At 39.7% G+C, this 26,723-nt stretch overlaps 1 protein-coding gene across 2 annotated transcripts in view; it reads left to right on the top strand.

Annotated features, from left to right (window-relative positions):
• Positions 1-24,340, top strand: part of LOC122542262 (SUMO-conjugating enzyme UBC9) — a 46,334-nt gene extending 21,994 nt beyond the window's left edge. For both annotated transcript variants that reach the window (XM_043679815.1, XM_043679814.1), the window contains 6 exons: positions 5,429-5,514; positions 7,078-7,161; positions 12,349-12,421; positions 14,002-14,111; positions 14,218-14,297; positions 18,527-24,340. In XM_043679815.1, coding sequence (XP_043535750.1) covers positions 5,449-5,514; positions 7,078-7,161; positions 12,349-12,421; positions 14,002-14,111; positions 14,218-14,297; positions 18,527-18,590 — 477 coding nt within the window. In that variant the 5' untranslated portion in view covers positions 5,429-5,448 and the 3' untranslated portion in view covers positions 18,591-24,340. The remainder of the gene's footprint in view (positions 1-5,428; positions 5,515-7,077; positions 7,162-12,348; positions 12,422-14,001; positions 14,112-14,217; positions 14,298-18,526) is intronic.
• The last annotated feature ends 2,383 nt before the right edge of the window (positions 24,341-26,723 follow it).

The raw sequence follows: 26,723 nt of genomic DNA, 5'->3' as shown, positions 1-26,723 counted from the left end.
TCAGTCCCAACCCTCGAACTCAGCACCGCCTTCCTAACCTGCAATCTTCTTCCTGACCTCTCCCCCCCCCACCCCCACCCCCACTCCGGCCTATCACCCTCACCTTAACCTCCTTCCACCTATTGTATTTCCAACGCCCCGCCCCCAAGTCCCTCCTCCCTATCTTTTATCTTAGCCTGCTGGACACACTTTCCTCATTCCGGAAGAAGGCGTCATGCCCGAAATGTCGATTCTCCTGATCCTTGGATGCTGCCTGACCTGCACTTTTCCAGCAACACATTTTCAGCTCTGATCTCCAGCATCTGCAGTCCTCACTTTCTTCTCAAACTGTCTTGATCTAAGATCATCTGGTTACCAATTTGCTGAACTAGTTCTTAAGATTTTATATTTTTTATAAACTGATCAGCCACAATCTAATTGAATGATAACCAGCTGATGAACTGACCAGTTTTAAAACCTTTTATTTGAAGGTTGTTATTCTGACCCCACACTTAGCTGGACAAAGCAGATTGTTAGTCTGGTTTGTCTATGTATGCCATTGTTCTGTCTTGTATTTCAACAAGGCATTTCTTTTTTGTAAGTAAATATTTTAAACATTAATTCAAATCAAACAGGCAATTTCATGTGCATAAGCACTACCGTAAGGTTGCAAAATAAAACTTAGTCAGTGAAGGACCTAAACATTTTGCAGAACTATGATGAGGCAGTGAATGAATTGCAGTTGAGACATGACGCTTTGAATAATTAGAAAATGAGAAAGTAAGTTTTCATTAAGATAGTCCTAGAGTTTGTTAATCGTTCATGTAGAACAAAATTCACAGCTAAATGCATGCTTAATCCAAATAGGTGTAAATAAAGTTCCAGTTTTGATGGTCATTACTTAGTGAATGCCTTTCCCTTGAGCTATAACATGTAGCTGCATTTTCCTATTCCTAAATTGAATAGGACGAATTTAAATTTCTATCAGTTTCCATCCAGTTTACATAGCTTCCTCTTTTTTGTCTCTCCATTAGTATCTGGTTCTGATCTTTAGAAAGCCAATTTATGAAGTCTGAAAGATGTCTTGGATTTGTGAACTCCTTTTGCTCTGCAGATTGGCATTTGTCCTGAGTGTGTCATATCTTGATTTTAATTCTTTTCATTTTGTTTTCACATGTTGGCCTCACACCTCCCGAGAACACTGATTTTATGTTCCCTCTTTTGAGTTCATGGGCTTTCACTTCACTGTCACTGGTAATATTATTTCAGCTACCTTAGCCCAAAATTCTTGAATGCCTTCCCTAAAATTCTGCCTCTCTACTATTCTTGTTTCCTTTTAAAGCTACCTCTGACTAAGCTTTTGTTTACCTGTCCTAATATTTCCTCACCTGGATTCCAACTAATGTTATTACTGGCCAAGTCAGATCCAAGACAACACTTCTGGCAAAGCTCAACAGGTCTGGTCGCATCTGCGGGGAGAAAGCAGAGATGACTCTTAATCAGATAGCGGCTAGGAAAATGTCCTTATGCTTAAGAGATTTGGGGTGGGGGGGTGGTGGTGCAGTAAGAGAAGACCAAGGTGAGTAGGTAGGTGGAGACAGAGTCCAGGGAAGGAGAGTGGTGAAGGGGGTCGGCAGATGAGATTATTGCCAAAAGGCCAGGATAGAAGAGAAACTGAATGTGGTAATGAGAACTCGAGTAGGAGAGAATGGGTAGGCTCTTAAAAACAGCCCATGTCATGACCGGATCAGGATGTGGGCTGGGTTGAAAAAACATAGAACAGAGTCAGGCTCTAAGTTACTGAATTGAGTTTGGAGGCTGTAGGGTCCCCAAGTAAAAAATGAGTTGCTGTCCTTTGAGCTGGAAAACTAGCAGGTCTGTGACAGGTTAATGTGGGATCAGGGTGAATTGAAGTAGCAAGCAAACCCCACCGTGGCCTGGTAAAGGCAACCACCCAATGAACTGTGAATTAAATCAATTATAGGTAAATTGCTTCACCAGAAAGTTGTTTGAGACATTGGATAAGGAGAGAAAGTGAGGACTGCAGATGATCAGTTGAAAAGTGTGGCACTGGAAAAGCATAACCAGTCAGGCAGCGTTAGAGGAGTAGGAGAGTTAATGTGGAGGGGGGTGTGTGGCGGGGAAGGGGTCTGAGAGGGAAATAGGGTGGGGGCAGGGGAAGGTCGCTGGGAAGGCGTTAGGTAGACGCATTGGGGGATGGTCGTGGTATGTCAGAGGGGAGGGTGAAGTGGATAGGTTGGAAGGAAGATGGGCAGGACAATTGAAGAAGGTCGTGCCGAGTTGGAGGGTAGGATCTGGGGTGAGGTGGGACGAGGGAAGATGAAGAAACTAAAGTAGACGTTGATGCCATGTGGTTAGAGGGTCCCAAGGTGGAAGATGAGGTGTTCTTCCTCCAGTTGTTGGGTGACTTGGATTTGGCAGTGGAGGCGGCCCAGGACTTGCATGCCCTTGGCGGAGTGGGAGGGGGAGTTGAAGTGGTTGGCCACAGGGCGATGGGGTGGTTTGGTGTATGTCCCAGATATGTTCCCTGAAACATTCCCTGAGTTGGTGGCCTGTCTCTCCAATGTCGAAGAGACCACAGCGAGAGCAACAGACACAGTAGATGAGATGCTTTGGATGTGCAAGAAAATCTGTCAGATGTGGAAGGATCCTTTGGTGCCTTCCACATCCAACATTGATTTCCCTGCCCAACTCTCTCCTCATTTGCCGTGTCCGTTGCTCTTGACGTGGTCTTCTCTGCGTTGGGGATGTTACGCTTTTTTGTCCTGAGGTTCTTTGCACATTAAAGCAACTGCAAATGCCAACTTCTGTGAACAACAACCAAATTTATTGAACACATTACAGTGCAAGCTTTCTAGAGGAATCTTTAACATGTTGCAAGGCATGCGGGGGTCGTGGCAAAAACTCTCTCAACAAAGGAAACAGTCCTTCCTTTATATAAAGCCTTTACATCATGGTTAGTGATGCCCACAAGACAACCCCCAGTCGCATGCCATTCAAGACACTTAGCAGTGACTAGTCCTTCATCCTCAAAAATAATGATTTTGGAGGTGCTGGTGTTGGACTGGGGTATACAAAGTTAAAAATCACAACATAGTTCAGGTTTATCTGGAAGCACCAGCTTATAGAGCAATCTGATGCAACTCATCCCTTAATCAAATCTGTTGCAAATTGTTTTTTTGGAACTATAAGGGAGTAGTAACATTCCAACTGTAATGTTATTATTGATTTCTGAATAGGGGATGAAAATGTAAATAGGAGATGGCAATGTAAATGGCTTTTGAACAACTAGGAAATGGCCATGCAAAATGGCTTTGAATGCCAAGAGATGGTAATGTGATTTCCTTACAATCTACCTGCAAATTAGGCATCCCACCCTAGCCTTGGGACATCCAATTTCCTCAAGGTCAGCAGAGCAAATTAGCTCATTAATATCAGAGAGAGAACGGCAACTTGCTGTATGTTTTGGGGAACAGTTCTGGGGCACTCACCAAACAGTCCTATCACTTTGTGGCTGACCACTTCAACTCCCCCTCCCACTTTGCCAAGGATATGCAAGTCCTGGGCTGCCTCCACAGCCAAATCCAAGCCACCCAACAACTGGAGGAACAAAGCCCCATCTTCTGTCTTGGGACCCTCCAACCACACAGCATCAATGTCGACTTCACCAGTTCCATTATTCCCCCCCCATCTCAGATCCAACCCTCCAACTCGGCACAGCACTGTTGAACTGTCTTACCTGTCTTTCCACACATCTGCTCCACACTGCCTCTGACATATCATCACCAGCCCAAACTTACATCTACTTACTGCCTTCTCTTCTTCAATAAGTGTATAAGAAATAGCAGGAGCACCTCCGTACATTGTGGGGAGAATTTCCAAATTTCCAAGGAATATCATTTCTACAACTCTTTGAAGAAATTTCTCATCTCAGTCATGTGTCTCAAACTTGATTGAGTTTTTTGAAGAAGTAACGGGATTGATGAGGGCAGAGCAGTAGATGTGATCTATATGGACAAGGTTCCCCACGGGAGACTGATTTGCAAGGTTAGATCTCATGGAATACAGGGAGAACTAGCCATTTGGATACAGCTGGCTCAAAGGTAGAAGACAGAGGGTGGTGGCGGAGGGTTGTTTTTCAGACTGGAGGCCTGTGACCAGGGGAGTGCCACAAGGATCGGTGCTGGGCCCTCTACTTTTTGTCATAAATGACTTGGATGCAAGCATAAGAGGTAGAGTTAGTAATTTTGCAGATGACACCAAAATTGGAGGTGTAAAGGACGGCACAGAAGGTTACCTCAGATTACAGTGGTATCTTGATCAGATGAACAGTGGGCTGAGAAGTGGCGGATGGAGTTTAATTCAGATAAATGCGAGGTGCTGCATTTCGGGAAAGCAAATCTTAGCAGGACTTCTACACTTAATGGTAGGTTCCTAGGGAAAGTTGCTGAACAAAGAGACCTTGGAGGGCAGATTCATAGCTCCTTGAAAGTGGAGATAGGATAGTGAACAAGGCGTTTGGTATGCTTTTCTTTTTTGGTCAGAGTATTGAGTACAGGAGTTGGGAGGTCATGTTGCGGCTGTACAGGAAGTTTGTTTCGGCCACTGTTGGAATATTGTGTGCAATTCTAGCCTCCTTCCTATCGGAAAGATGTTGTGAAACTTGAAAGGGTTCAGAAAAGATTAAGGGGCAACTTTTTCATGCAGAGGGTGGTATGTGTATGGAATGAGCTGCCAGAGGAAGTGGTGGAGGCTAGTACAATTGCAACATTGCAGAGGCATTTGGATGGGTAAATGAATAGGAAGGGTTTGGAGGGATATGGGCCGGGTGCTGGCAGGTGGGACTAGATTGGGTTGGGATATCTGGTCTGCATGGACGGGTTGGACCGAAGGGTCTGTTTCCATGCTGTATATCTCTGACTCTATGACTCTAATCAGTCTTGATCCTGAGACCTTGCCACTGTTTCTATATTAATGAACACAGAACATTGAACAGAACAGACACAGGTTCTTCAGCCTGCTTTGCCTGATCATAATGCCATAACTTTTGAAAGTTAATTTTTTCTGCCTGCATATGGTCGATTTTTCTCTCCTATTCCCTACCAGTCATGTTTCTGTAAACATTCCTATTGTATGTTACTACCACCTGCTTTTGCAGCATGATTCAGCCAGCTACCACCCTGGGTTGTTTTAATTTAAAAACTTGCCTAGCACATCTCCTTAAACGTATGCCCTGTACTATCTGATATTTCTTCACTGGGGAGAAAGACTGACCATCCACCCTGTCTGTGGCTATCAGGTCACCCCTCGCTCCAGTGTTCTCTTGTGAAGATGTTCCAAGTTTGTCCAACCTCGTGTTATGACTAATCCACTCCAATTCAGGCAAGCTTTGAACCTCTTTTGCACTTTTTATTTACTTATTTTGCAGGGGACAGTTGAAGTAAAAATATGTCTGGAATTGCATTGAGTCGACTTGCACAAGAAAGAAAAGCCTGGAGAAAGGATCATCCTTTTGTAAGTATTTTTTTCTTAGTAGGAATGTCAGCTATTCCTTCCGCAGTGTTTGCATTAGGAATCCTATTTGATCTATTGGGATTTTTTAGGAGAATTGAATCTTGATGCCAAACTTGACATCTGATTTTGTCCAAACTTTGTTTTGCTTGAAGGGTTAGTGTTGACTGCATAGCACAGGTTGTGACGGAAAGTGCAAATTTGATAATAGGACAGAAGGAAGCTTCGACTACTTGGCCAATGAAGTCTGTCCCGGCTTTTTCAAAAAGCAATGTAGTAAATTTTGCTCCTTGCCTGTGTCCCTGCAGTATTTTCTCAAATATTTATCCACTTCTTTTCTGAAAGCAACGATTGTAGAGTGTACACAGGCCATTGTTTCATAAAGACTTATCTGTTGATGATTTGCAGCACAATTGAATTAATAATCTAAAGTTTTGGTCTCTGACAAATGTAAGTGTTTTATCATGTCAAAGAGGTAGGTAGTGTGACTGCTTCCTTCTCTGCTACGTTGATTTTATTTTAATTGATATGACTTTGTTTGCTATGGCTAATTTTCTTCATGAAATTGCTATGCTACTAGTACAATATCAAAGTAATATTTCCCTGCTGCTGTTTTCAGCCAAAACAGAATAACTTAGGGATGTGCTTTCTTCCGTTCTCAGGATGGTGGCTTGAGGAATGGAGTATAGTGATACCATGAAGGGATTTAAAGCAAAAGGTTTAAATTTGAAGTGTTGTTGGGCTGGGTGCCAATGTACATCAGCCAACACAGAAATGATGACTGTACAGGCTTTAGTGTGACCTGGCATATATGTAGTAGATGTTTAGATGAGCTGAAGTTAATGGAGAATGAGGGACCAGTCAGGAGAGCATTGAATAATTTGATTATGGAATGTAGATCCAGGATCACATTTTAAGGAACGTGATGGGATATTTAAAAGAATAGGTTGAATGTGCCAGTGTTTGTCTCCTTACAAAACGTTTGAAACAAATCTTGGTATGTCTCCAAATAAAAACATTAATCTGAGTTGGCCAGGTTAGAATCTGAAATTTGGCCTTCCTACAGAGACTATCAGCAGTTAGCACCCATCCACGAATTGTCATATTAAAGTGAGTTCTAAACTTTGTTCAAATGCATCCGAACCTAGAATCGTTAGAATCTCTACAGTGCAGTAAGAAGGCATTTAGCCCATTGAGTTGCACTCACCCATGAAAGGGAATGCCACCTTCGAGTAGAATACTGCAATTCTTTATAGGCAGAGAAATGAAGAAAAATATTTGGCTCTGTGGACCCTTGTCAACAAGCTTTCAGGTATTGGTTTGGACCCCAAAGTAACAAAAATGTAATTCAAAACAAAAATGCCTGCCTGACTGGGTGCTGTGTGTTCTACCCTACCCAAAAAAAACTTGGCCTTTTAAGGAGTAGGAATATGAAATCCTGTAACGTTGCTTTGGAGTAGTGTTCTATCAAAGTCTTAGAGTTGTCGACATGCTCACTTAGGTAAAGGTAAATCATACTTTGTATAAGTCTGTCTCTTCTACTCTTGTTTTCTGTTTTGCTGACAGGGCTTTGTTGCAGTACCAACAAAGAATCCAGATGGTACTCTAAACTTAATGAACTGGGAATGTGCTATTCCGGGTAAAAAGGCAGTAAGTATAATATCAGCACAGCAACAGATTACGGTTGCTTTGTATTTCTCTTGTGAGGAGGAAAAAGTTCAAAAATTGTTTAAATTGGTGTCATACCTCATTTAAATTTACAAATGAGATTGCATGTTACTAGGGTAGTAAACCAGGGACCCAAGCAAATGCCCTGGGGCACGGGCTCTAACCCAACCATGGTAGCTGGTGGAATTTAAATTCCATGAATAAATCTGGTTATCATTGCATGATATCCAAGGGCATTTGCTTGCGTCCCTGTTTACTACCCTAGTGGCATTTAATTTCCTTTACAAATTTTAAATGAACTATGACACCAATATTATAACTGATTGTAAAGGAAAACCCAACTAGTTCGTTTATCATCTCTTTGCTATATTTGCCCAGAATCTCTTGACCTACAGCAATAGTGTTGACTTTTAAGTGCCCCTGAAATGGCTGAGCCAGCCACTCAGTGAAGAGCAATAACAGGCAGCAGATGCTGGTCCATGTCCCATGAAAGCATAAAGAAAATGTTTCTAAAATTTTTGGTGCACCTTTTAGTCTTGTGGAGTTGCTTGTTGTTAGTGTTTTTCTTCAAAACTCTTTGGTACGTGTCCAAGGAGGTACCCTACTTGCATTGAGGTGTTCTTTCTGGTTGTTCAGACCAGTCCAACAAGTCTCATTGTGTACTTCAGGAGAGCAGTTTCTTTGTAATCAAGCTTTCTCAAAGTTGACCTGTTCATTCTCAAGTACTGTTCTTTGAGACCTTATGCAGACCTGTTTCCCTGTAATATTTAACATCAAAGTAATTTGTCTTTTTTAAAATATGAAACACTTTTGAGACCTTTCTAAAAGATGTGGTAAGACGCTACGCTTATCTCAAGCCTAGTTGTAATCAAGTTCAGAGTCATTGTTTATCACCTGGTGTGCAATTAGCCAAGCTAACCTAACTTCAATCATTGCACTCAGTGACATTTAGCATTTTCAAGAAGGAAAAGTTTAAGTTCTACTATTTTGATTAGGGATTACATTTGTCGAAAAATGTGAAGTTGCAGTGTTATAAAGACAGGTATTTGGTACCAAGTCTTCGAAAGAGCTATTCAGGTGGTCCCACACGCCCTTGTTTTTTTCTTCCCAGCTCTCAAACTTTGCTTCCAGTATTTGTCCACATCTTTTTACAGTGTACAATTGAATCAGGTTCCATAATCTTTTAGGCATTTAATTCCAGGTCATGACTTGGTTGTATATTGTTTCAACAGCGCTCATCTGCCATCTAGTTCTTTTGCCAATTACCATAATTCTGTGACATTCAATCCAAATTGTTTGTGTTCAGTTAAAATTTTGCGTGTAGCTGATGTTCACTGCAGTTTAACAGGTTAACCCAATAGTTTGCATTTTGCAAATGCAATGTATAAGATCGAGTGAAATGTTAAATTTTTGATTTTGCTACTTTGGTACTTCCATTCTCCCTTACTAAATTTTATCATACTTTGTGAACACTGGTTCGATACTCCAAATGCTGCTTTTTTCCCTCCAACATGGCATGTTGCTGTTTTATAATAGCAAGGAGTGAGCACGTAGAGATTTCCTCCCAGAAATTCAGTTCGCAGTGGGAACTGAGGGCCAAATTCATACTGTGCCAAGCACCTCCTTTGCCAGTGATTATTTAAATTTAAGAGTCTGAAAAAAGCTGTTTAGGTGGAATCCAGGGATAGTGTTTCCATGGTAATGGTTGTTCAGTTATCTCCAGGCATTTTTTAGTTTCAACTTCTGGCAATAAAATGACACTATGGATATTTTGCTGGCATTTCATTTATTCAGAAGTCACTTTAATAGCAACAACATGATTTCATACAGATAAAAACAAAGTACTGCTGATATTAGAGATCTGAAGTAAAATCAATCGCTGAAGAAATGTAGGTCTGGCAGCATCTGTGGAGGGAGAGACATTTAACAATTCAATAAGATACTAACTGAGTATCTTGCATCAGTGTTTACTGTGGCAAAGGACATGGAAAGTATAGAATATAGGGAAATAGATGGTGACATCTTGAAACATGTGTGTATTACAGAGGTGGTGGTGCTGGATGTCTTAAAACGCGTTAAGGTGAAATAATCCCCAGGGCCTGTTGAGGTGTATCCCCAAACTCTGTGGGAAGCTTGGAAAATAATTGCTGTGCTACTTGCTGAGATATTTGATCATTAGACGCAGGAGATTTTGGAAGGCTAAGTTGGTTAATGTGGTGCCACTATTTTAAGAAAGATGGTAAGAAAAAGTTAAGGAACCAAAGACCTGTGAGCCTAATATTGATGGTGGGCAAGTTATTGGAGAGATCCTGACGGACAGCATTTATATGTATTTTGAAAGATAAGGACTGATTAGGGATCGTCAGCATGGCTTTGTGTGTGGGAAATGTATCTCAACCTTGATTGAGTTTTTTTTGTGTGAAGAAATGAAGCGGATTGATGAGGGCAGAGGAATGGACATGGTCTATGAGTTTCAGTAAGGTGTTCAAAAACTCACTTGTAGACTGATTAGCAAGGTTAGATCTCATGGAATACAAAGAAATAGCCATTTGGATACAGGTGACTCGAATGTAGAAGACAAGGTGATGGTGGAGGGTTGCCTTTCAGACTAGAGGCCTGTGACCAGTGGTGTGCCACATGGAGTGGTGCTGGGTTCACTGCTTTTCGTCATTTTATATGAATGATTTGGATGTGAACAGAGGAGATATAGTTAGTAAGTTTTCAGATGGCACCAAAATTGGAGGTGTAATGGGCAGTGAAGAACGTTATCTCAGTACAATGGGTTCTTGATCAGATGGGCCACAGGGCTGAGGAATGGCAGATGGAGTTTAATAAATGTGAAGTGCTGAATTTTGTGAAGACAAGTCAGGGCAGGACTTATGTACTTAATGGGAATGTTCTGGGGAGTGTTGCTGAATGAAGAGACCTTGGAGTTGCAGATTCATAGTTCCTTGAAAGTGGAGTTGCAGGTAGATAGGATAGTGAGGGCAGCGCTTGGTATGCTTTCCTTTATTGGTCACAGTATTGAGTATAGGAGTTAGGAGGTCATGTTGTGGTTGTACAGGACATTGGTTAGGCTACTTCTGGAATATTGTATGCAAATCTTGTCTCCCTCCTATGGAAAGAGTGTTGTGAAACTTGAAAGGGTTCAGAAAAGATTTAAAAGGATGTTGACAGGTGATTTGAGCTGGAGAGGTTAAATAAGCTGGCGCTGTTTTCCATAGAGCATTGGAGGCTGAGGAGTGACCTTATAGAGGTTTATAAAATCATGTGGGGTGTTAGTAGGTAAGTAGACAAGGTCTTTTCCTTGGAGTGGGTGAGTCCAGAACTAGAGGGCATAGTTTTAGCGTGAGTGGAAAGATAAGAGACCAGAGGGGTCTGTTGGGTCATTCAGTAAGATTGACAGAGGTCTGAGGAATTAGAGTTGATGCATACTGACCCAACGTGCTCAACCTTTTCTTATAACCTGTTAATCTTGGAGATAAGTTGAGTAAGCTGTCTTTGAACTGCAATTAAGTGGCTTCTCAAACAAGACCAGTGTTGCACAAGACATTCTCTATGTGGTCTCACCAATGTCCCATACAACTACAACAAAACTTTCTTTTGCATTCCATTTGCCTTACAATAAAAATGAACATCCCATTGCCTTCCTAATGTGCTGCAATAAAACAAAAACTGGATGCTAGAGATCTGAAACAAAAAGAAATTGCAGGAGAAACACATCTGCCAGCATCTATGGAGAGAAGAACCGTTTACATTGAATCATAGTCATACAGCATGTAAACAGACCCTTCCATCCAACCAGTCTAAGCTTACCATAATCCCAAGCTAAACTAGTCCTGCCTGCCCTGCGTTTGGCCTGTATCCGTCCAAACATTTCTTATTCGTGTACTTAACCAAATGTCTTTTTAAATGTTGTAACTATATCTGCATCCACACCTTTCTCTGAAAGTTCATTCCATACACGAGCCACTCTTGTCCAAAAAATTGCCCCTCATGTTTTTTAAACCTTCTCTCACTTTTTAAAAAAAAATGCCCCCAGTCTTGAAATCCTCCACCCTAAGGAAAAGGCACCCGCCATTCACCTATCTATACCCCTCATGACCTTATAAACCTCAATAAGGTCACCCTTCAACCTCATCTGCTTCAGAAGGAGCACCAGTCCCAGCCTTCCTCCTCTTTAGAGAAGGTAACAGTACTCAACATTAACTGTTTTTCTATCTTCACAGATGCAGCAAACCACTTGAGTTTCTAAGCAATTTTTGTTTGCAACTATCTGCTGTATCTACATAGCAACTGATTTATGTTCTGTGTTGCCCGAACCCTTTGTACTGCACAGTTCTCTAACTCCCCAGGAATAATATGTATAGCTTACCAAAATGGGCAAGTTCACATTTTTCCACATTTCATTGCATGTTCCAGACTTTTGTGCGTTTATTAGCCTTTTGCACCTCTTTGCAAACTCCCTAGTCCTTTCCATGAAGATCCAATGAATAAAAGCTCACCAGTGATAGTTTTATTAAATAACCCTGACCTTCATGACAAGTTATTGATTGGACTTTTATTGTTGTTGTTATTATTATTTTTGTTTGTGCCTTTTTTTTAATAGCAATCCCAGTCTCAATGTGGTTGTCTTTTAATTGCTTTGAAGTAGTTTAGTAAAACATCAACTGCATTAAGAAAGGAAGTGTCAACATTGGGGAGATATCGAGATCACCTCCACTTTGATGAGATGTAGATAATGTATTGGCATGGTTTTCTGTGTCCCTAAAAATTTCAGTTATGATATTCTGGCAGTAATTTAGGTTGTGTCTGATATAATGTTTTGAGTTCCTAATTTGTGTTGCTCTGGACTGTCAGTCCCCCCCCCCCCCCCCAAAAAAAACCCCACAAACTCTTGGAAAATACTTTTTATAATGTATTTATTTTCTTGTAATGAAGGGCTCAAGTAGCATTTTAGAATAAAACCTCCGTGCAACTGGATTTTTCAAACTTTCTTCTGTTAATATTGAAAGTTATTTCTGGTTGAACTTTGTTTCTGTACACTTTTTTTCTTGACTCTGTTATATAACAATTCTGAATTGGTATTTGACTCAAGTCATTAAAATAGTCTTGATTAGTAACCAGGATAGATGTATTCCATTAACTGAAGACATTTTTCTTTTCTAGACGCCGTGGGAAGGTGGGCAGTATAAGCTTCGAATGCTGTTTAAGGATGACTACCCTTCATCGCCACCAAAGTGTAAGCATGTGCATGCATTTCTGCCTTTGACCCGGAAGGAAATTGAATAACTGACCACTGTATCTGTGTTTCAGCATCAAATACTCTGGACTACATGAGAGAAGCTTGGTGGCGCTTCAACTTAATAGTCACTATCTGGGTTTTGACTGTTTTACATTATCCAATTGAAAAATCATCTGAGGTTTTTGGTTTTTACTTGGGAATTCCTCAGTTTTGGCATTTCAGAACAGGCTAAAATTTACTTGGGGACAAATCTAACTGTGGATATCAATCAACTTCATAGTATTGTTTGTGTATAATGTGCAGAATAATTTGCCTACTTGTTAAAATGACAGTAAGGATTGAGCTAGCATTGGTTGAAATTGAATCCTGTTCTTGGAAGTTGAAGTACTGCCATCTATGATCAAGTACAGCAGCTGTCAAGATTATAAATCATTTTCTGGAAAAACATTCCTTAGTCGTCTCTGCTGTCCTTTTAGACTTAACATTGTAGTTCAGCGATTCCATAAATCTTAAACTGCTCTTGGTGGGAAGCATTCACTGGTTGCAATTAAGTTGTATTTTGTGGAAAAACCCTTCATGTAAAGGCAGTTTATCCTATATGAGTAAATGTGGATATTTCTGGCTGAAATAAGCAATACATGGAGGCATTTTTGTTGAATTGGTATTTATTAAAGAAACACATTTGCAGTCCAATCTCTCTGGATTGTATAAGTAACTGGGGAGAAAGTGAGGTCTGCAGATGCTGGAGATCAGAGCTGGAAATGTGTTGCTGGGAAAGCGCAGCTGGATTTGACTGAGACAGGCTGGGGTGAGGGGAAATGAGGAAACTGGTGAAATCCGAGTTCATCCTTTGTGGTTGGAGGGTTCCTAGCCGGAGGATGAGGCGTTCTTCCTCCAACCGTTGTTTTGTTGTGGTCTGACGATGGAGGTGTGCAAAGACCTGCATATCCTTGGTGGAGTGGGAGGGGGAATTGAAATGTTGGGCTACAGGGTGGTTGGGTTGGTTGGTCCGGGTGTCCCAGAGGTGTTCTCTGAAACGCTCTGCAAGTAACTCCGCAAGTATAAGTAACTGTTTGTTTTAAGTGGTGGAAGCTATAACCATATTCTAGTTTGACAGTTGACCTGGCCTTCTGCACAAATGCTTATTAAGAGCATGTTACTATATTGAATGGATGTATGCATTCGCTCATGACCTAACTCTTTAATGCAAAGTAAATTTGTCATATGCTGAAGTTTCTTTGCTTCAGGTGATACCTGCTCATATGTTTTAAACCCTAAATCTTAAAAAAAGAGTATTAATGCTTCAGATGCAATTGATCAAGCCTCCTTCAGTAAGGTTATTACCTTCTCTGAAGAGGAAATGAAATGGGAAAAAGGTGGCTGAAGAAGCTTGGTGTTAAACATTCGAAAGCTGAAAACCTTGCAACAGTTGTGTATTTTCTGTTTTGAGCAACCAGAGCAGGAGGAGCATGATGCAAATACAGATTTGCTCATTCTGACTGTCCCTGGGCGATCTTGTGCATATTCTTTAATTCTACCTGCATGATTCAAGATGAAGTTTTTTAACTAATCAACAGGTAAATTTGAGCCTCCAATATTCCACCCGAATGTGTATCCCTCTGGTACTGTGTGTCTATCCATTCTAGAGGAAGATAAGGATTGGAGACCTGCTATTACTATTAAGCAGGTTTGAAATAATTTTCACTTTTTTCCAAAAAATATTTTGCAGAGTCTGCTCCACAGTACTTGTTTCATTTTCACCACTGACCTGCCTTCTCTTTTTTATAAAATAGATATTACTAGGAATTCAAGAACTTCTAAACGAACCAAACATTCAAGACCCAGCACAAGCAGAAGCATACACAATCTACTGGTATGTAGGGTTTGTTAACAGAAATGCTTGGCTTTAGTAAGTCCTGTACTGTAGCTATACTTCCCATATAGTGACCAGTTGGCTTAATTCTACTAGAGGAAAAGTTAATTGAATCATTGACACTTTTTTTTTCTTTTTCCCTAATGTTGATTTCATTAAGCAATCCATTTCAAAGTTAATAACAATTGTCTAGTATTTCTGGAGATAAGTCCTGTTACCCTGTCCTATTAGGATTGGATGGTGCAGTGTTAAGTCTGATGGGAAATTCTAGCCAAAGCTTAATTTCCTGGTTCTAACATTGGGATTATCATTGGGAATGAACATGAAACCATACTGCCTGCTCTTTACTGGTGCTTCACCTTACTCAGCGATTTACCTATTTCAGCTTATGAAATAATATATGGCTAAATATTCATTACTAATGTTTAGACCTTTGCAAGTATGTGTCTTGGATGGAAGCTTGCTAGCTACTTATGAAATGCTGGTAAATGTAATTGCAAGCTGAATTTGAATCATTATGTTCAGACGAGAAAGATTTCGAGGCTTACATCGTGGCATGTGATTTCTGCCTGGAAATGCAAATTGCAGAATGTTTCTTAAATTCTCATGCCAAGGCAATATTTCAATTTAATGCAGTTCAAAGATGGGAATGAAAAAGGTAAATGGACTCTGTATAAGAATCTGACAGCTGACCTAAAAATCTTCTCTAGGTTTATATTACTTGATCTCTATTAATCATCTAGGCTTGGGTGTGCTGGCTATATTCCAAGTGGGTAGGTCAGTAGGGTTAAATGAGATGCATCTAAGGATACTAGGGGAAATAAGTAAAATTGTGGATATATGAGCCATAATCTTCAAATCATTCTCACACATAGGAATGGGGTAAGAGGACAGGTGGATTATGGTTTTATGGATAACCTCCAAATATTTGACTCGTAAATCATCTTTAGATGTGAGAGGTATCCAGAATGCTATTCTGGGACCTAATATCTGTCAAAGTGACAGTTAAATAATGGGTATCAGCATGGATTTATTAATGGCAGATCAGATTTAACTTTTTTTGTTGAGGTACTGGAGTTGGAGGGTGGTGTTTGATTAAAGTACCACATCAGACTTGTCAGCAAAGCACATGAACGTAAAAGGAAGATGGCAGCATGAATACAAAATAGCTCAGTTTCAGAAATCGGTAATAGTAAACAATTTTTTTGGACTAGAGGAAGATTACATTCTAGTTTCCTAGGAATGGTATTAAAAGCCCTGCTTTTCACAGTCTACATTAATGACCTAGACGTGACTGTTCAGTAGCAGCTTCAAATTTGCAGGTGGTAATCTTTACCAGTATTGTCAAATATGGAGAAGACAATGATAAACTTCAAGAGGACAGAAGCTGATCGAATGGGTGAGCATGTAGCTGACTTAATGCAGAGAATGTGTAGAACAACAGAACAAAATCGGTGTAATTCTAAAGAAGCTGCTGGAAAGATATATCTGGGAACTTATGGATGTAAATCTATCTTGGTGGTGTGGAGCAAGTTGAGAAGCTTGTGAACAAAAAGAATACTACAGGAAAAAATACTTTGTTCAAACTTTTTATCTTGCAGTCACTAGGACAAGTGCAAGAATGTCAAAATGTAAATAATCGCAACAGTTTATATTAAAGAAACGATGGGTGCTGATTGAGTTCATTCAAGGCAAAACATTGCCATTCAGAAAGCAACAAGGTTCCCCACACTTCCTGATAATTGAACAGGTACAAGGCTTGATCATATTCAGTTGATTAGTTTATCTATTAGTGCATTCAATTGTTTAGTAGAAATCACTTTTCCTGCAGGAGGCATTTCTGAACAGATAATTATTCATTTTGTGTATTACCCATACTGTTAAATGGGCAAGAAGCTGCTACTTTCAGACCCAAGTCCCAGGTCTGTCTTTTGACCCTAGAATACGGTATATCAAATTTGAACAGTTTTAGAAAACTGTTTTGTGCTTTTGCTACGCATGAGGTGTTTTCCACTTTATGATGCTGCTGTCAATCTCGGTGTGTTGCTTTTCACGTGCTTTAATAATGTTTGATCAGTGCAAGTGCAGTATTGGGTAAGTAAACTTTGTATCCCTGCGAATGGATGATTTCAATCAAGTCGTGATTGGCTATTTGTAATAGGTGTAGTACAAATCATACTCAACCAACTGTGCTTGTAAAAATTAATGCCGACTGTTACATGGGGCAGCACTTCTTGAACCATCCTGAGCTCATAGTTCATTATGATAATTAGCTAACCTTATAAACATGACTCATTACTAGAAGGCTCACTAGAAGCAAGACACATTCTTATGAACTATTCTCAAACTGAACAGATTCAAGCCTTGAACATTTGTTTGAAGATTTGGGACCCTATAGTTCAGTTGCTTTCTCAATGGCAATGACTTGGTCAATTATCCAACATCCCTTTGTCCTTTGAGTATAAAGTGTGGGCAGCAGATCATGTGAATTGTTTTAAAACATGCTTCTGCCATCACTCCTCTTCATTAAATGAATGAGTAGAACATGGAAAAGTACAGCACAGAGCAGGCCCTTTGGTCCACTAGGTTGTGCTGAGGTTTAATCCTAATGTAAAATAACTTAACCTACGCACCCCTGAACTCATTGCTCTCCATGTGCATGTCCAGCAGTTGCTTGAATGTCCCTAATGACTCTACTTCCACCACCATTCCATGCATTCTCAACTCTTTGTGTAAAGGACCTACCTCTGACGTCTCCTCTATACCTTTCCCCTAATATCTTAAAACTATGACCCCTTGTATCTGTCAGTCCTGCCCTGGGGAAAAGTCTCTGGCTATTGACTCTATCTATTCCTCTCATTATCTTGTATACCTCAATCAGGTCTTGTCTCTTCCTCCTCTCCAGAGAGAAAAGTCTGAGCTTTTTCAACCTTTCTTCATAAGGCAAGTCCACCAGTCCAGGCAGCATCCTGGTAAACCTTCTTTGCACCCTCTCCAAAGCCTTTGTATCTTTCCTATGTAGGGTGACCAGAACTGGACACAATAATCCAAGTGTGGTCTCACCAGTACAGATGATAAGGGTGTTAATCGGTAACAAACTATTTAAACTAAACATTTTGGGAGAGTCAAGATGGTGGCAGTCTGTACAGGCTGCTGCGTTGAGTTCTGTGCATGTATGTTTTAAGATCCAAGCTGAAATTGGATATATACTTCAATGAGGATTCCCCTCTAATATTGACCTTGAATGAATAAATTAAGTTCAGCTTGAACAGTTTCTGCATGCACTTCCCAATAATTGAGGCATGGACCACCTGGAAACAACGTTTATGGGTCTGGAAATAATGGAGGAGCCATTTAATGGGACACAATGGACAGATTTTTAATCTCCAATTAGGTAACAAACTCTTAAACTAAACGTTTTGGGAGAGTCAAGATGGTGGCAGTCTGTACAGGCTGCTGCATTGAGCTCTGTGCCATACCCCAGTCAAGGTTGGTTCCTACAACCCCCCACCATCACCACTACCAAAATTAGCCACCCTTGAGGGCAGTTCGTAATCTAAAGTAGATAGAATACCTAGAGCCCTTTTAAATTAAGGTTTGACAGATCTGGAGCTGAAATGAAGGCAGCCCAGGGAAGGGGAGCACAGCAGGCAGGGCACTTCCCTACTAAGTCGGGCACTCCCGCAGATGTAAACCTGGCATAATATAAATTTTGTTAATCTTTGTTTTTCTCCCTTTTGAGATGTCTGGTCTTTACAGGCTTGGTATTGCTTTGGTGTTAAATCCGACATGCTTTATATTATATCTGTTTTGGTGGTTATTCCATTCTGTTTTGCTGGGTGTGGGGTGGTTACTCCTTTTGAAGTAAAGATGTGGAGTGGGAGGGGGAGGGATGGGTGTCCATTGTTAACTTGTTGTAGGCCTAGTAAGTATGGGTATAATAACTTGCTCCCATGGACAGGAGGTGCGGTGAGTAGAGTAATGTGATATAGTACAATGTGGATTGTAATTTAATTTAATGTTTTATTTAATTTTAGTTTAAATTAGACGACTGTATTTTGAAGAATAATTGACAGTTTATTGTCAATGTTACTGTAGTGCAATGTTTCTACTTGTACTTCTGTAACTTTTTTTACTTAATATGTACATAAAAAACTGAAGAAAAATACTGTAAAATCTTCTCTCCCAAATCTGTAACAACAAATTTTTCATGTTTTTTCCATTCACAGCCAGAACAGAGTAGAGTATGAAAAACGAGTGCGAGCACAGGCCAAGAAATTCGCTCCAACATAAAACCAAGCAACTAAAGGATGTGGATTTCTGACTGTCGGCTGAGAAAGAAGGCACGCTTTTCACATTTAGCAAGTTCCTGTTACAAGCAATTGGCAGTCTTTGGGGGAAAAAAAATTACATCGTTACTCGGACAGTTCTAGTTCACAAAAAATGGCAAATCATCTCGGCACGAAACTTGCTGTGTTTCCGTGGCGGCTGTAGTAAATTTTTTATTTTTTAAAAAAAAGCCCTAGTGTTCAATGGTTCAATTGACCTTTCTTCAATGTAGCCAGAATATGGGGCCCCTGTTTAGTGCTGGCTGACATGCAAAATGTGGTTGGATTTTTCTTTCTCCCCAGTTTATGTCCATGAATGGTTTTTCAGGCCTATCTTTAATCATCCTGGCATAGTTGGCAACTCTTTGGACCATTCTTCGGGAGGAAGATTTTACATGAAGAAAGTGAGAACAGTTACAGATCCATTTGCATACCATGATCTGCATTTTGCTCTAATGCCAAGGCTTTCTTAAATCCACTTTGGCCCTTCAAGAGACTTGGAAGACCTGTAATAAATGATGTATTTTAAAAAAAAACCATTAATAAAATGTTCTTTCTATCCACCTATTCTGCCCCACCCCTAGTACTTGCGAGCAATGTGTGATGTTCCCTATCTGAGGTTGCTGTCATAGTTGAAAGAACTTGCAGCTCTCTCTAAGCAGTTTGAGACACAGAAGCTGAGTGGATATTCTCAGCCCGCAGTGTGGCGCAATAGCTTTTAACTTTTTAAATCGGTAACTTCATTTCAAATGCAGTGGCATGGCGCGTGTGACTTGTCTGATTGCAGCTGTCTGCACGTGTATTCTCTTGTCTCCTGCTCTCACTTTGTTTTGCTCTGGACTTCCTCCCTTCGTTGCTGTTGTTTTGGGTGAAGTGACATTCTCCTTACTTTCTCTCTGGAATGTTAAGTAAACCATTACAAATGTTTCCAAATTTTAGGAATTTTTTTTAAAAAGTGCTGTGAAGGTATCTTGTGACATCTTCGGCAGGGTTTCTAGGTTTGCAAAAGTAATCAAATCAACGTGAAGTTGGTTTGCATAAAAAGTGAAATGCATGTTTAAGATTGGACCGCAGATACTTGTTCATCACTTGCAAGTAAAGATTGCTCATGAATGTTTTCCAGTATTTCACAATTGATATTTTTGATAAAGCAATTGCTCAAAAATACTCAAGTTTGTGCTGCTATGAATAGTACAGCCTTTTCTTAAAAACTCTAATTGGGTGCTGTTGTTCGCTTGACTCCTTGAACTAGTTTCAGGGTGAGCCAGGATTGGTTTTGCTTGCAACTAGGTCAAATCCTCTTTCAATCAGTTCTGAAGCTCAGTTGAGATTTTTTTGGTTAAGGTATGCACTGTTGACATGTTGCCTTGAGCCCAGTTGTTTTTACGAAGTGGAGAAAAGTTGCTTCTGATTGTGGGAAGAACGAATAGAACACACCAGAAAGTACATTATTTTGTGGTCCTCTAGTTTTAGCAGATTGTAAAAACTGAACCTGTTGCTGGATTAGTGTTCAGTTAATCTCTTGTTAAACTGTTTTGGTTTTCTAAGTAGTTAGAACCTGTACTACTTGTCTTTTCAGGCTTGAGTCTAAAACCTGCTGGACAGTTTGATTTATAATTATGCAAATCCCTGTAATTTACTAGATTCAATCAGAGCAGACAGTAGTACAGTAATAAACTCGCAATTTTTATTACTGAAACTTTAGAAATCCAATTGATTTGCTTTGTGGGATGTGCAACTTAAGTTGTCAGTGTAGTCACATTTTAGAATTGCAACCCTAATTACTTTGGCATGTAATGGATCTGGAGGATGACATGCATTGTTTTTGTTTTGGCATTATGACTCCTGTCAGTGTACATGAAGGATGCTTTGAACTGGTTAAAAACCTGAATGTCAGTGCTAGAGACCACTTGGCAGGTTTAATGCAACTGTTTCTCTCAAAGATTCTTCCACAATACCAAGAATCCACATCCTTGCTGATTAACTTGGTGTTTATACTTGAAATTAGTATTTTCTAATTTGTATGTTTTGGTGGTGATGCCATGCATTTAAACTGTGGGAGATCTTAACCAAAAAGAGTGGATTCCAATGCACTTGAAATGATTCCTGGTTTTCACCTAGCTTTGTGCTTCTGATTTCTGAATTTGTGTAATAAGCAACAAGACTCTCCTGTAGCATTTAGGTCACTCAACTGCTGGGATCAGTCTCCACGATCCATAATAGATTAGCTTTGCTTGGTTTGTTTTGTGTAAATTTACGAGCTTCTTGAACTGCTTTACTGAATCACATATTTTCTCAGTCAAATTTATTTGAAAAATCGTTCTGTGTTGCTAGTAAGGCTAGCATTTTTTTTCTTGCCTATTTGTGTTTGAGCCCTGAATTCCTGAAAAATAATCCTTGGTTTTGGAAAGATTTGCCTACTGTGCAAGGCAGCATTTGCATTTTTTATTCGCTGAAGTCTTAGCAATCACACTACCAGTTCTACATCTAGCACTTCGTGCTGACTATCATTTGGTTTGTTACTGCTAATAATAGATTTTCCTTAGCTAATCAATACTTTGGCATTTAGTTAAAAAAAGAGAATGTAGAGATAAGCCTTATTGATCCCTGTCTCTTGCCTGTTCTCATCCCTCTTTCTTTTGTCTTTGTCAGTTATCACTCCCCCACTCTCCTCCCCTCTCCACAATTGCAATTTCACATTGCTGTATTTACCTCCTGATCTATATTCAATCTATATGGTCTTGGCTGCTGCTGTTGTGTGTGCAGTCATGTGCCTCGCGTATCTTTAAAATGTTGAGGCTGTCTCTGCACAGCATGGGTGAATTGGCTTCATCTGGTTGAAATAAACCTATTACACTCCTCTCCCTCCCTCGCTTCTCTCCGACCCCATCTCTCAACTCTTTTTTTTCTCTCTCTCTGCCTAAGAAGGTTTTTGGTTGTGTTGGAACAAGGCTCCAAAGTATGCATTCATGTCATGGATTTGTTGATACTTTTATTTTGCTATACTTTTAATACCCCCTGTGTGGTAAAAGTAGAATGTACTGAACCATAGAATGTAATTTAAATCCCATTTTTAAGCTATAATGGTTGCTTTTAAGTTATGCTTCTAAATCATATTCCATAGCTCCTTGCATATCCTTTATGTACATTCCATTGAAGGCATTGGTTGCTGATATTGGTCATGTGAAAGAAATGGGACTACATAAGTGGTGCTAAAATTCAATCTGTCTTGTCATGTCTTGTTGAAATTTTTAATTATTGCCATTCACATTTATTAAATATAAGAATTGGACCACAATAGCAGCAGCGTGGCTGAATCCTATGGTGTCCTTGAGATTTGGTAGGAAGCAGGAGAAACATGTTCTCATGCATGAAGCAAGACTTGCCCATGCCTAAATTTTGTTAGTCATCAGTGTTATATCCTTCGTGTAAATGTCTACATTAAGTGTACAGTGTTAAACATCTAATGTATGTAAACTGTAATTTTAAGATTCTGCTGCTTCCATAGATTTCAACTAGCAACAGCCCCTTATGCAGTCCAGTTTGAACAGTGGTTGTCTCAGGAAACTGTGGAATCATGAGTTCAGGATGTGCTTTCCAAGTTTATTCCTGCCCAGATAATTCTTTGGGCCAGTGCATTCTCACTCTTCAATGTACATGTGACTCTGTAGTAACAGTTGAATATACTGATTCCAGGAAAGAAATTTTTTTTTTTAAAACGTTAATGGTAGCTTTTTTCCAATTGGGAAGTGACTTATCTCTGTCATATTGTAGCTGAAGATTATGGCCAATTCTTATTAGAAGTTTTGAACAATGAGGGCTAATAACCAATTTTCTCCACCTCCAGCCTCCTCCCCCTCCCCCAATGATGTGAAGTATAACTAATCCAACTTCCTTAATTGTGTATCAATTCCAATTGACCCAAAACAGGTAACTTGCTAAAGGAATAATAAAGAAAACACCCTTGGAACACTGGGTACGTCCATTTCTTTGTTTATATTTTTTGATGGATAAAATGACAAAATTTAAAAAAAGTAAGCCAGTGTTCCAGGGTGACACTGTAAACTTGTACAATACTTTTATATCTTTTTTTCATAGTCCATTGGGTTTTGAAAATGGAATTGGCATGTCTTTAGAAAACATGCTAATTTTAATGTCTGCCTTGACCCATCAACCTGTCCCTTTTTCCCCACCCCTCTTTTTCCCTCCCCTGCAAAAGAGACAAAAAAACAAAAAAAAAAATTGATGGTTGTAATGGTTGCTATTGCATGGCCTTGTGCAGTTGGGACTATGTAGTGTTTTTGTCTTGAGTGTGTCACCTTGCTCACCATGTTGTTAAAGTTGGATGACATTAACTGTGGTTATTGTGTGATCTAATCGCTCTGGACCCCAATGGTTACAATCTTGATGCTGCTTGAGTCTCCATGATCTTGGGTCAAGCCAGCTTTTGACTAAAACAGTAAAAGTGCCCTTGCATTCACAAGCCTCCATACTTCTGCGTTATTTTTCTATCACTCAGATTGAAAGTTGTGCTCTTGTAGAACTGTGGTGTTTGAGTTCTCTCTCTTTTCAAAATAGTGTTGCACCAAGCATAAACCTTTTGGTAAAATTATTTATTTTTTTAGAAACAGTTAAATATAAAAGGTGTTCGCCACATGTACGACATGTTTTTTGGCTAGTCTGAAATTTGCTTCTAGATTTTGACCAGAATGTGGGCAAGGTAAGCTTTCTTTCTCTTTCTCTGCAGTTTGTTGCTTATTCAGAACTGCATGGCTTGTTTATCCCTAACATATGTATCATCCCCAAACATGATTTTTTTTAACACTGAGAATAGTTTACTAAGCAGTTTTAATTTACCAGAGTACTACATTCTCTCAGTTGCAAGAGTTGCTGATATTTTTGTCATTAACCTCTGTTTTCCAACTGGACACAGAACTGATGGAGCATGCTTGGCAGTGTCCTTGAACATTTGATGTTCTGAAGTTTGACTGAAGCTTTGCTTGCCTTTTTTTTTTAAATAACCATGCTTAATGAAGTGCAGTTGGAGGATTTTGTCAGGGCTCAATTTTAACTGGTGGTTGACCAGCTGGCCTATTGTATTTGCTCACTTGGCCTGCCAGTTTTATGGGCTTAAATGATTACAACTTTTGCTTTCGTGTATAATAGTATTTTGGAATCTGAAGAAATGGTGGAAGTTTATTGCGTCAGTACACAAGCGTCATGTGTACTCTTGTTCGATAGCTTCCATCAAATGTGGGAGACAAACCCACTTTTCACTGGTCCAAGGTTAGGTTGTGTTTTTTTCCCGGCCATTGTTCATTTTGAAGCCCCTTGGTGTGAAACGTATGTCATTCTGTAACCTTAATACAATATGGTGGAATGTGAGACATTATTGACATGGAACCTGCTGCCTTCCCAAGCACAAGTTTCCAAAGGCCATGTTTGCTCTCCTTATCTCTTGCCTGCCCGAAAAGTGAAATTGTAATATTGAAAAAGCAGCTCGGACAGCAAGAAAAATGCGCTTGTTTAAAATAAATTTATAATGAATGAAAAGTTTAAACGTGAAGAAATCATTCCATTGTTGAGGCTCAAACTGCCTCTGAGCACCATGTACTATTGCAGCTCATGCACCATTTCAATCACTGATACCTCTGTTTGTATGCTGTTTGTTAATGTATTTGTGTTTAGAAAAAGAAATTAAAAAGCGAAAAGTAAGTAGTGGTTTCCTTGTCTTTTATAAAAAGTGCTCCTAAATCAACACTTGCATATTCAGCACCATTCTACAGCACTTTGTAGAAAAAGACTGTGCTGACTGCAGTGATATCTTTATTAAACAATTTATGGTTTGGACCACATGAAACAGAAATGGTGGTGTTGGGCACTGACATGATTTGATTATAATAAAACTTGAGCAACATAGCACTTGCCCTCACCCTGTAACTATTAAAATGCATTTTGCCTTAATGTTTGGTGTTGTTTCCCTTGGAATAATCCTTTTGTCAACTAATAGTTTTGGCTACTGCTGATTTAAAGGTGAGCGATTCTCTTTTCCAATGATTAGGAATGTTAAATGAATGTTATGGACGTTAACTGACTTTCTTTGTAAGTAAGGAGAATTAACTCAGTTGAAATCTTCAGGATTGAGAGAAATTGGTAAAATTAATCCTGCCACCACTACATTGGTCATTAACAGTAAATGCATTTATAATATGCTGCTCATTTTGTGCTTCATCTCTATGCTTTGGACCCAGGGTGAATTGAGGACAGATTACCACTCCAGTTTATGCATTCCTTTGAATTTGGAAGATTAAGAAATTGTGCATTTGAAATGTTTAAAATGATGGAAGAATTTAATCAGCTGAAAAAGATGCTTGCTTCAAGTGGAGAATCTAGAACTATAGAGACACTGTTTTAAAGTTGGAGCTGGGCCATTCAGGAATGATCTCTTCACTACTTCAAGGTAGTGGAAATCAGTATTTCTTTGCCTACAAAGGCTATGGATATTTGGGGGAGGTGTCCAGAACTAGAGGGCATAGAGTCGGGGTTAGACGGGAAAGATTTAAAAGGGACCTAAAGGGCAACCTTTTCAGAGGGTGGTGCAAGTATGGAATGAGCTGCTGAAGTAAGTGGTGGAGGCTCGTACAATTACAGCATTTATAAAGGTATCCAGATGGGTATCCGAATAGGAAGGGTTTAGAGGAATATGGGTCATGTGCTAGCAAATGGAATTAGATTAGTTTAGGATATCTGGTCGCCATGGACGAGTTGGACCAAAGGGTCTCTTCCTGTGCTATACATCTGACTGTACCTTTGGGAAAAGTGACATGAATCTGTCACCTGAAATGCAAGCACAACTTGTATATTTTAACCAAAAGAAGCAACTGTGATAATGTTGGTTCCTTGATACCGTTCTTGGATGTTGTCTGAGGTTGCGTTGTAGTCCTATAAAGCTTATTTGGTGACTTAAGTAATATAAAACTTGGCATTCCCATCTATAATATTTCTGAAGTGAAGGTTTCTGTCTCGGGCATTGTTCACTTAATAAAGTTAAAGGTTAAGATCAAGGACGTAGAACTCTTCCATACGCGTGCAATATTTTTGGAATGAAAAAATTCCGTCCAACAAACTCTGTCAGCTTCCAGCTCTCAGCTACCATATACAAACTTCTTCCTACTTGTGTGTCAACTGTCTTCTGCTTCCATGCCTTTTTAAAACTTAATTTCCTGCTCCTGTTTAAACACCTTTGTTGCCTTGCTCCTTTAACCTTCTCCACTCCTTTTAAACATCTGAGCTCTTGTTACTGATTCTTAGTGCATCCCCCAATTTGTTTTGCTGTTCTGGTGGTTGGACTTTAAATGATAGGTAAAAGATGTGAGATATCCTCATTATTTTTTAAAAATATCTGTCTTTTTAATACCCATGCTGAAATACTCCCCAGTCTTTGCTTTTGTTTGCCCTTTTTCTCTACCTCTGAAGTGCATTGATACTTTAAAGACCCTATATAAATGCTCAGTTACATGTTAGAGGGATGTCCTTTAAAAATGCTTTCCATTTGAACAGGTTATTTTGAGTTGAAGCATGGGGGGGATTAATGAATAGCTGAGCCATGGATCAAATGGATCCATCAGCTGTTTGGTACAGAAGCCCACTACAGTAGTTAAACTAATGGAGTGTATGTTTGGCAATGATTTTGGTTTCCAGTTAACTTCACCTGCATGTAGTATGGGGTACATGTTGGATGTTGGTTCTGAGTTGGATTCAGCAATGACCCCAAGGCTGGTGTGGGTAAAAGCCGCTAATGAAATTCCATTTTGTTCTAAAGAAATGTTGCCCATTTAAGGGAGTCTCTGCCTTCAGAAGAGGGAAACTTGAATCAAGTGTGGAGAGATGAGTTTTTGTTTTGAGGTACAAAATGACTGACATGCCTGTGTCATGTACATAAGAAATCCATGCTACTTCAGAACGTAAGGCCATTCTATTCCACTATTTCCCTCTGGGCAGCATTTCTTAATGATACAGAATTTCGTTAGTGACCTTTAACCACACTAGCCTTGAGGTCATTGCAGAATCCAGCTCACTTGGAATCAACATCCAATTA

The sequence above is a fragment of the Chiloscyllium plagiosum genome, chromosome 39 (genome assembly GCF_004010195.1).
Source record: "Chiloscyllium plagiosum isolate BGI_BamShark_2017 chromosome 39, ASM401019v2, whole genome shotgun sequence".
Lineage (NCBI taxonomy): Eukaryota > Metazoa > Chordata > Chondrichthyes > Orectolobiformes > Hemiscylliidae > Chiloscyllium > Chiloscyllium plagiosum.
Note: the sequence above shows the minus strand (reverse complement) of the source record. Positions and strands in the feature narration are given on the sequence as shown.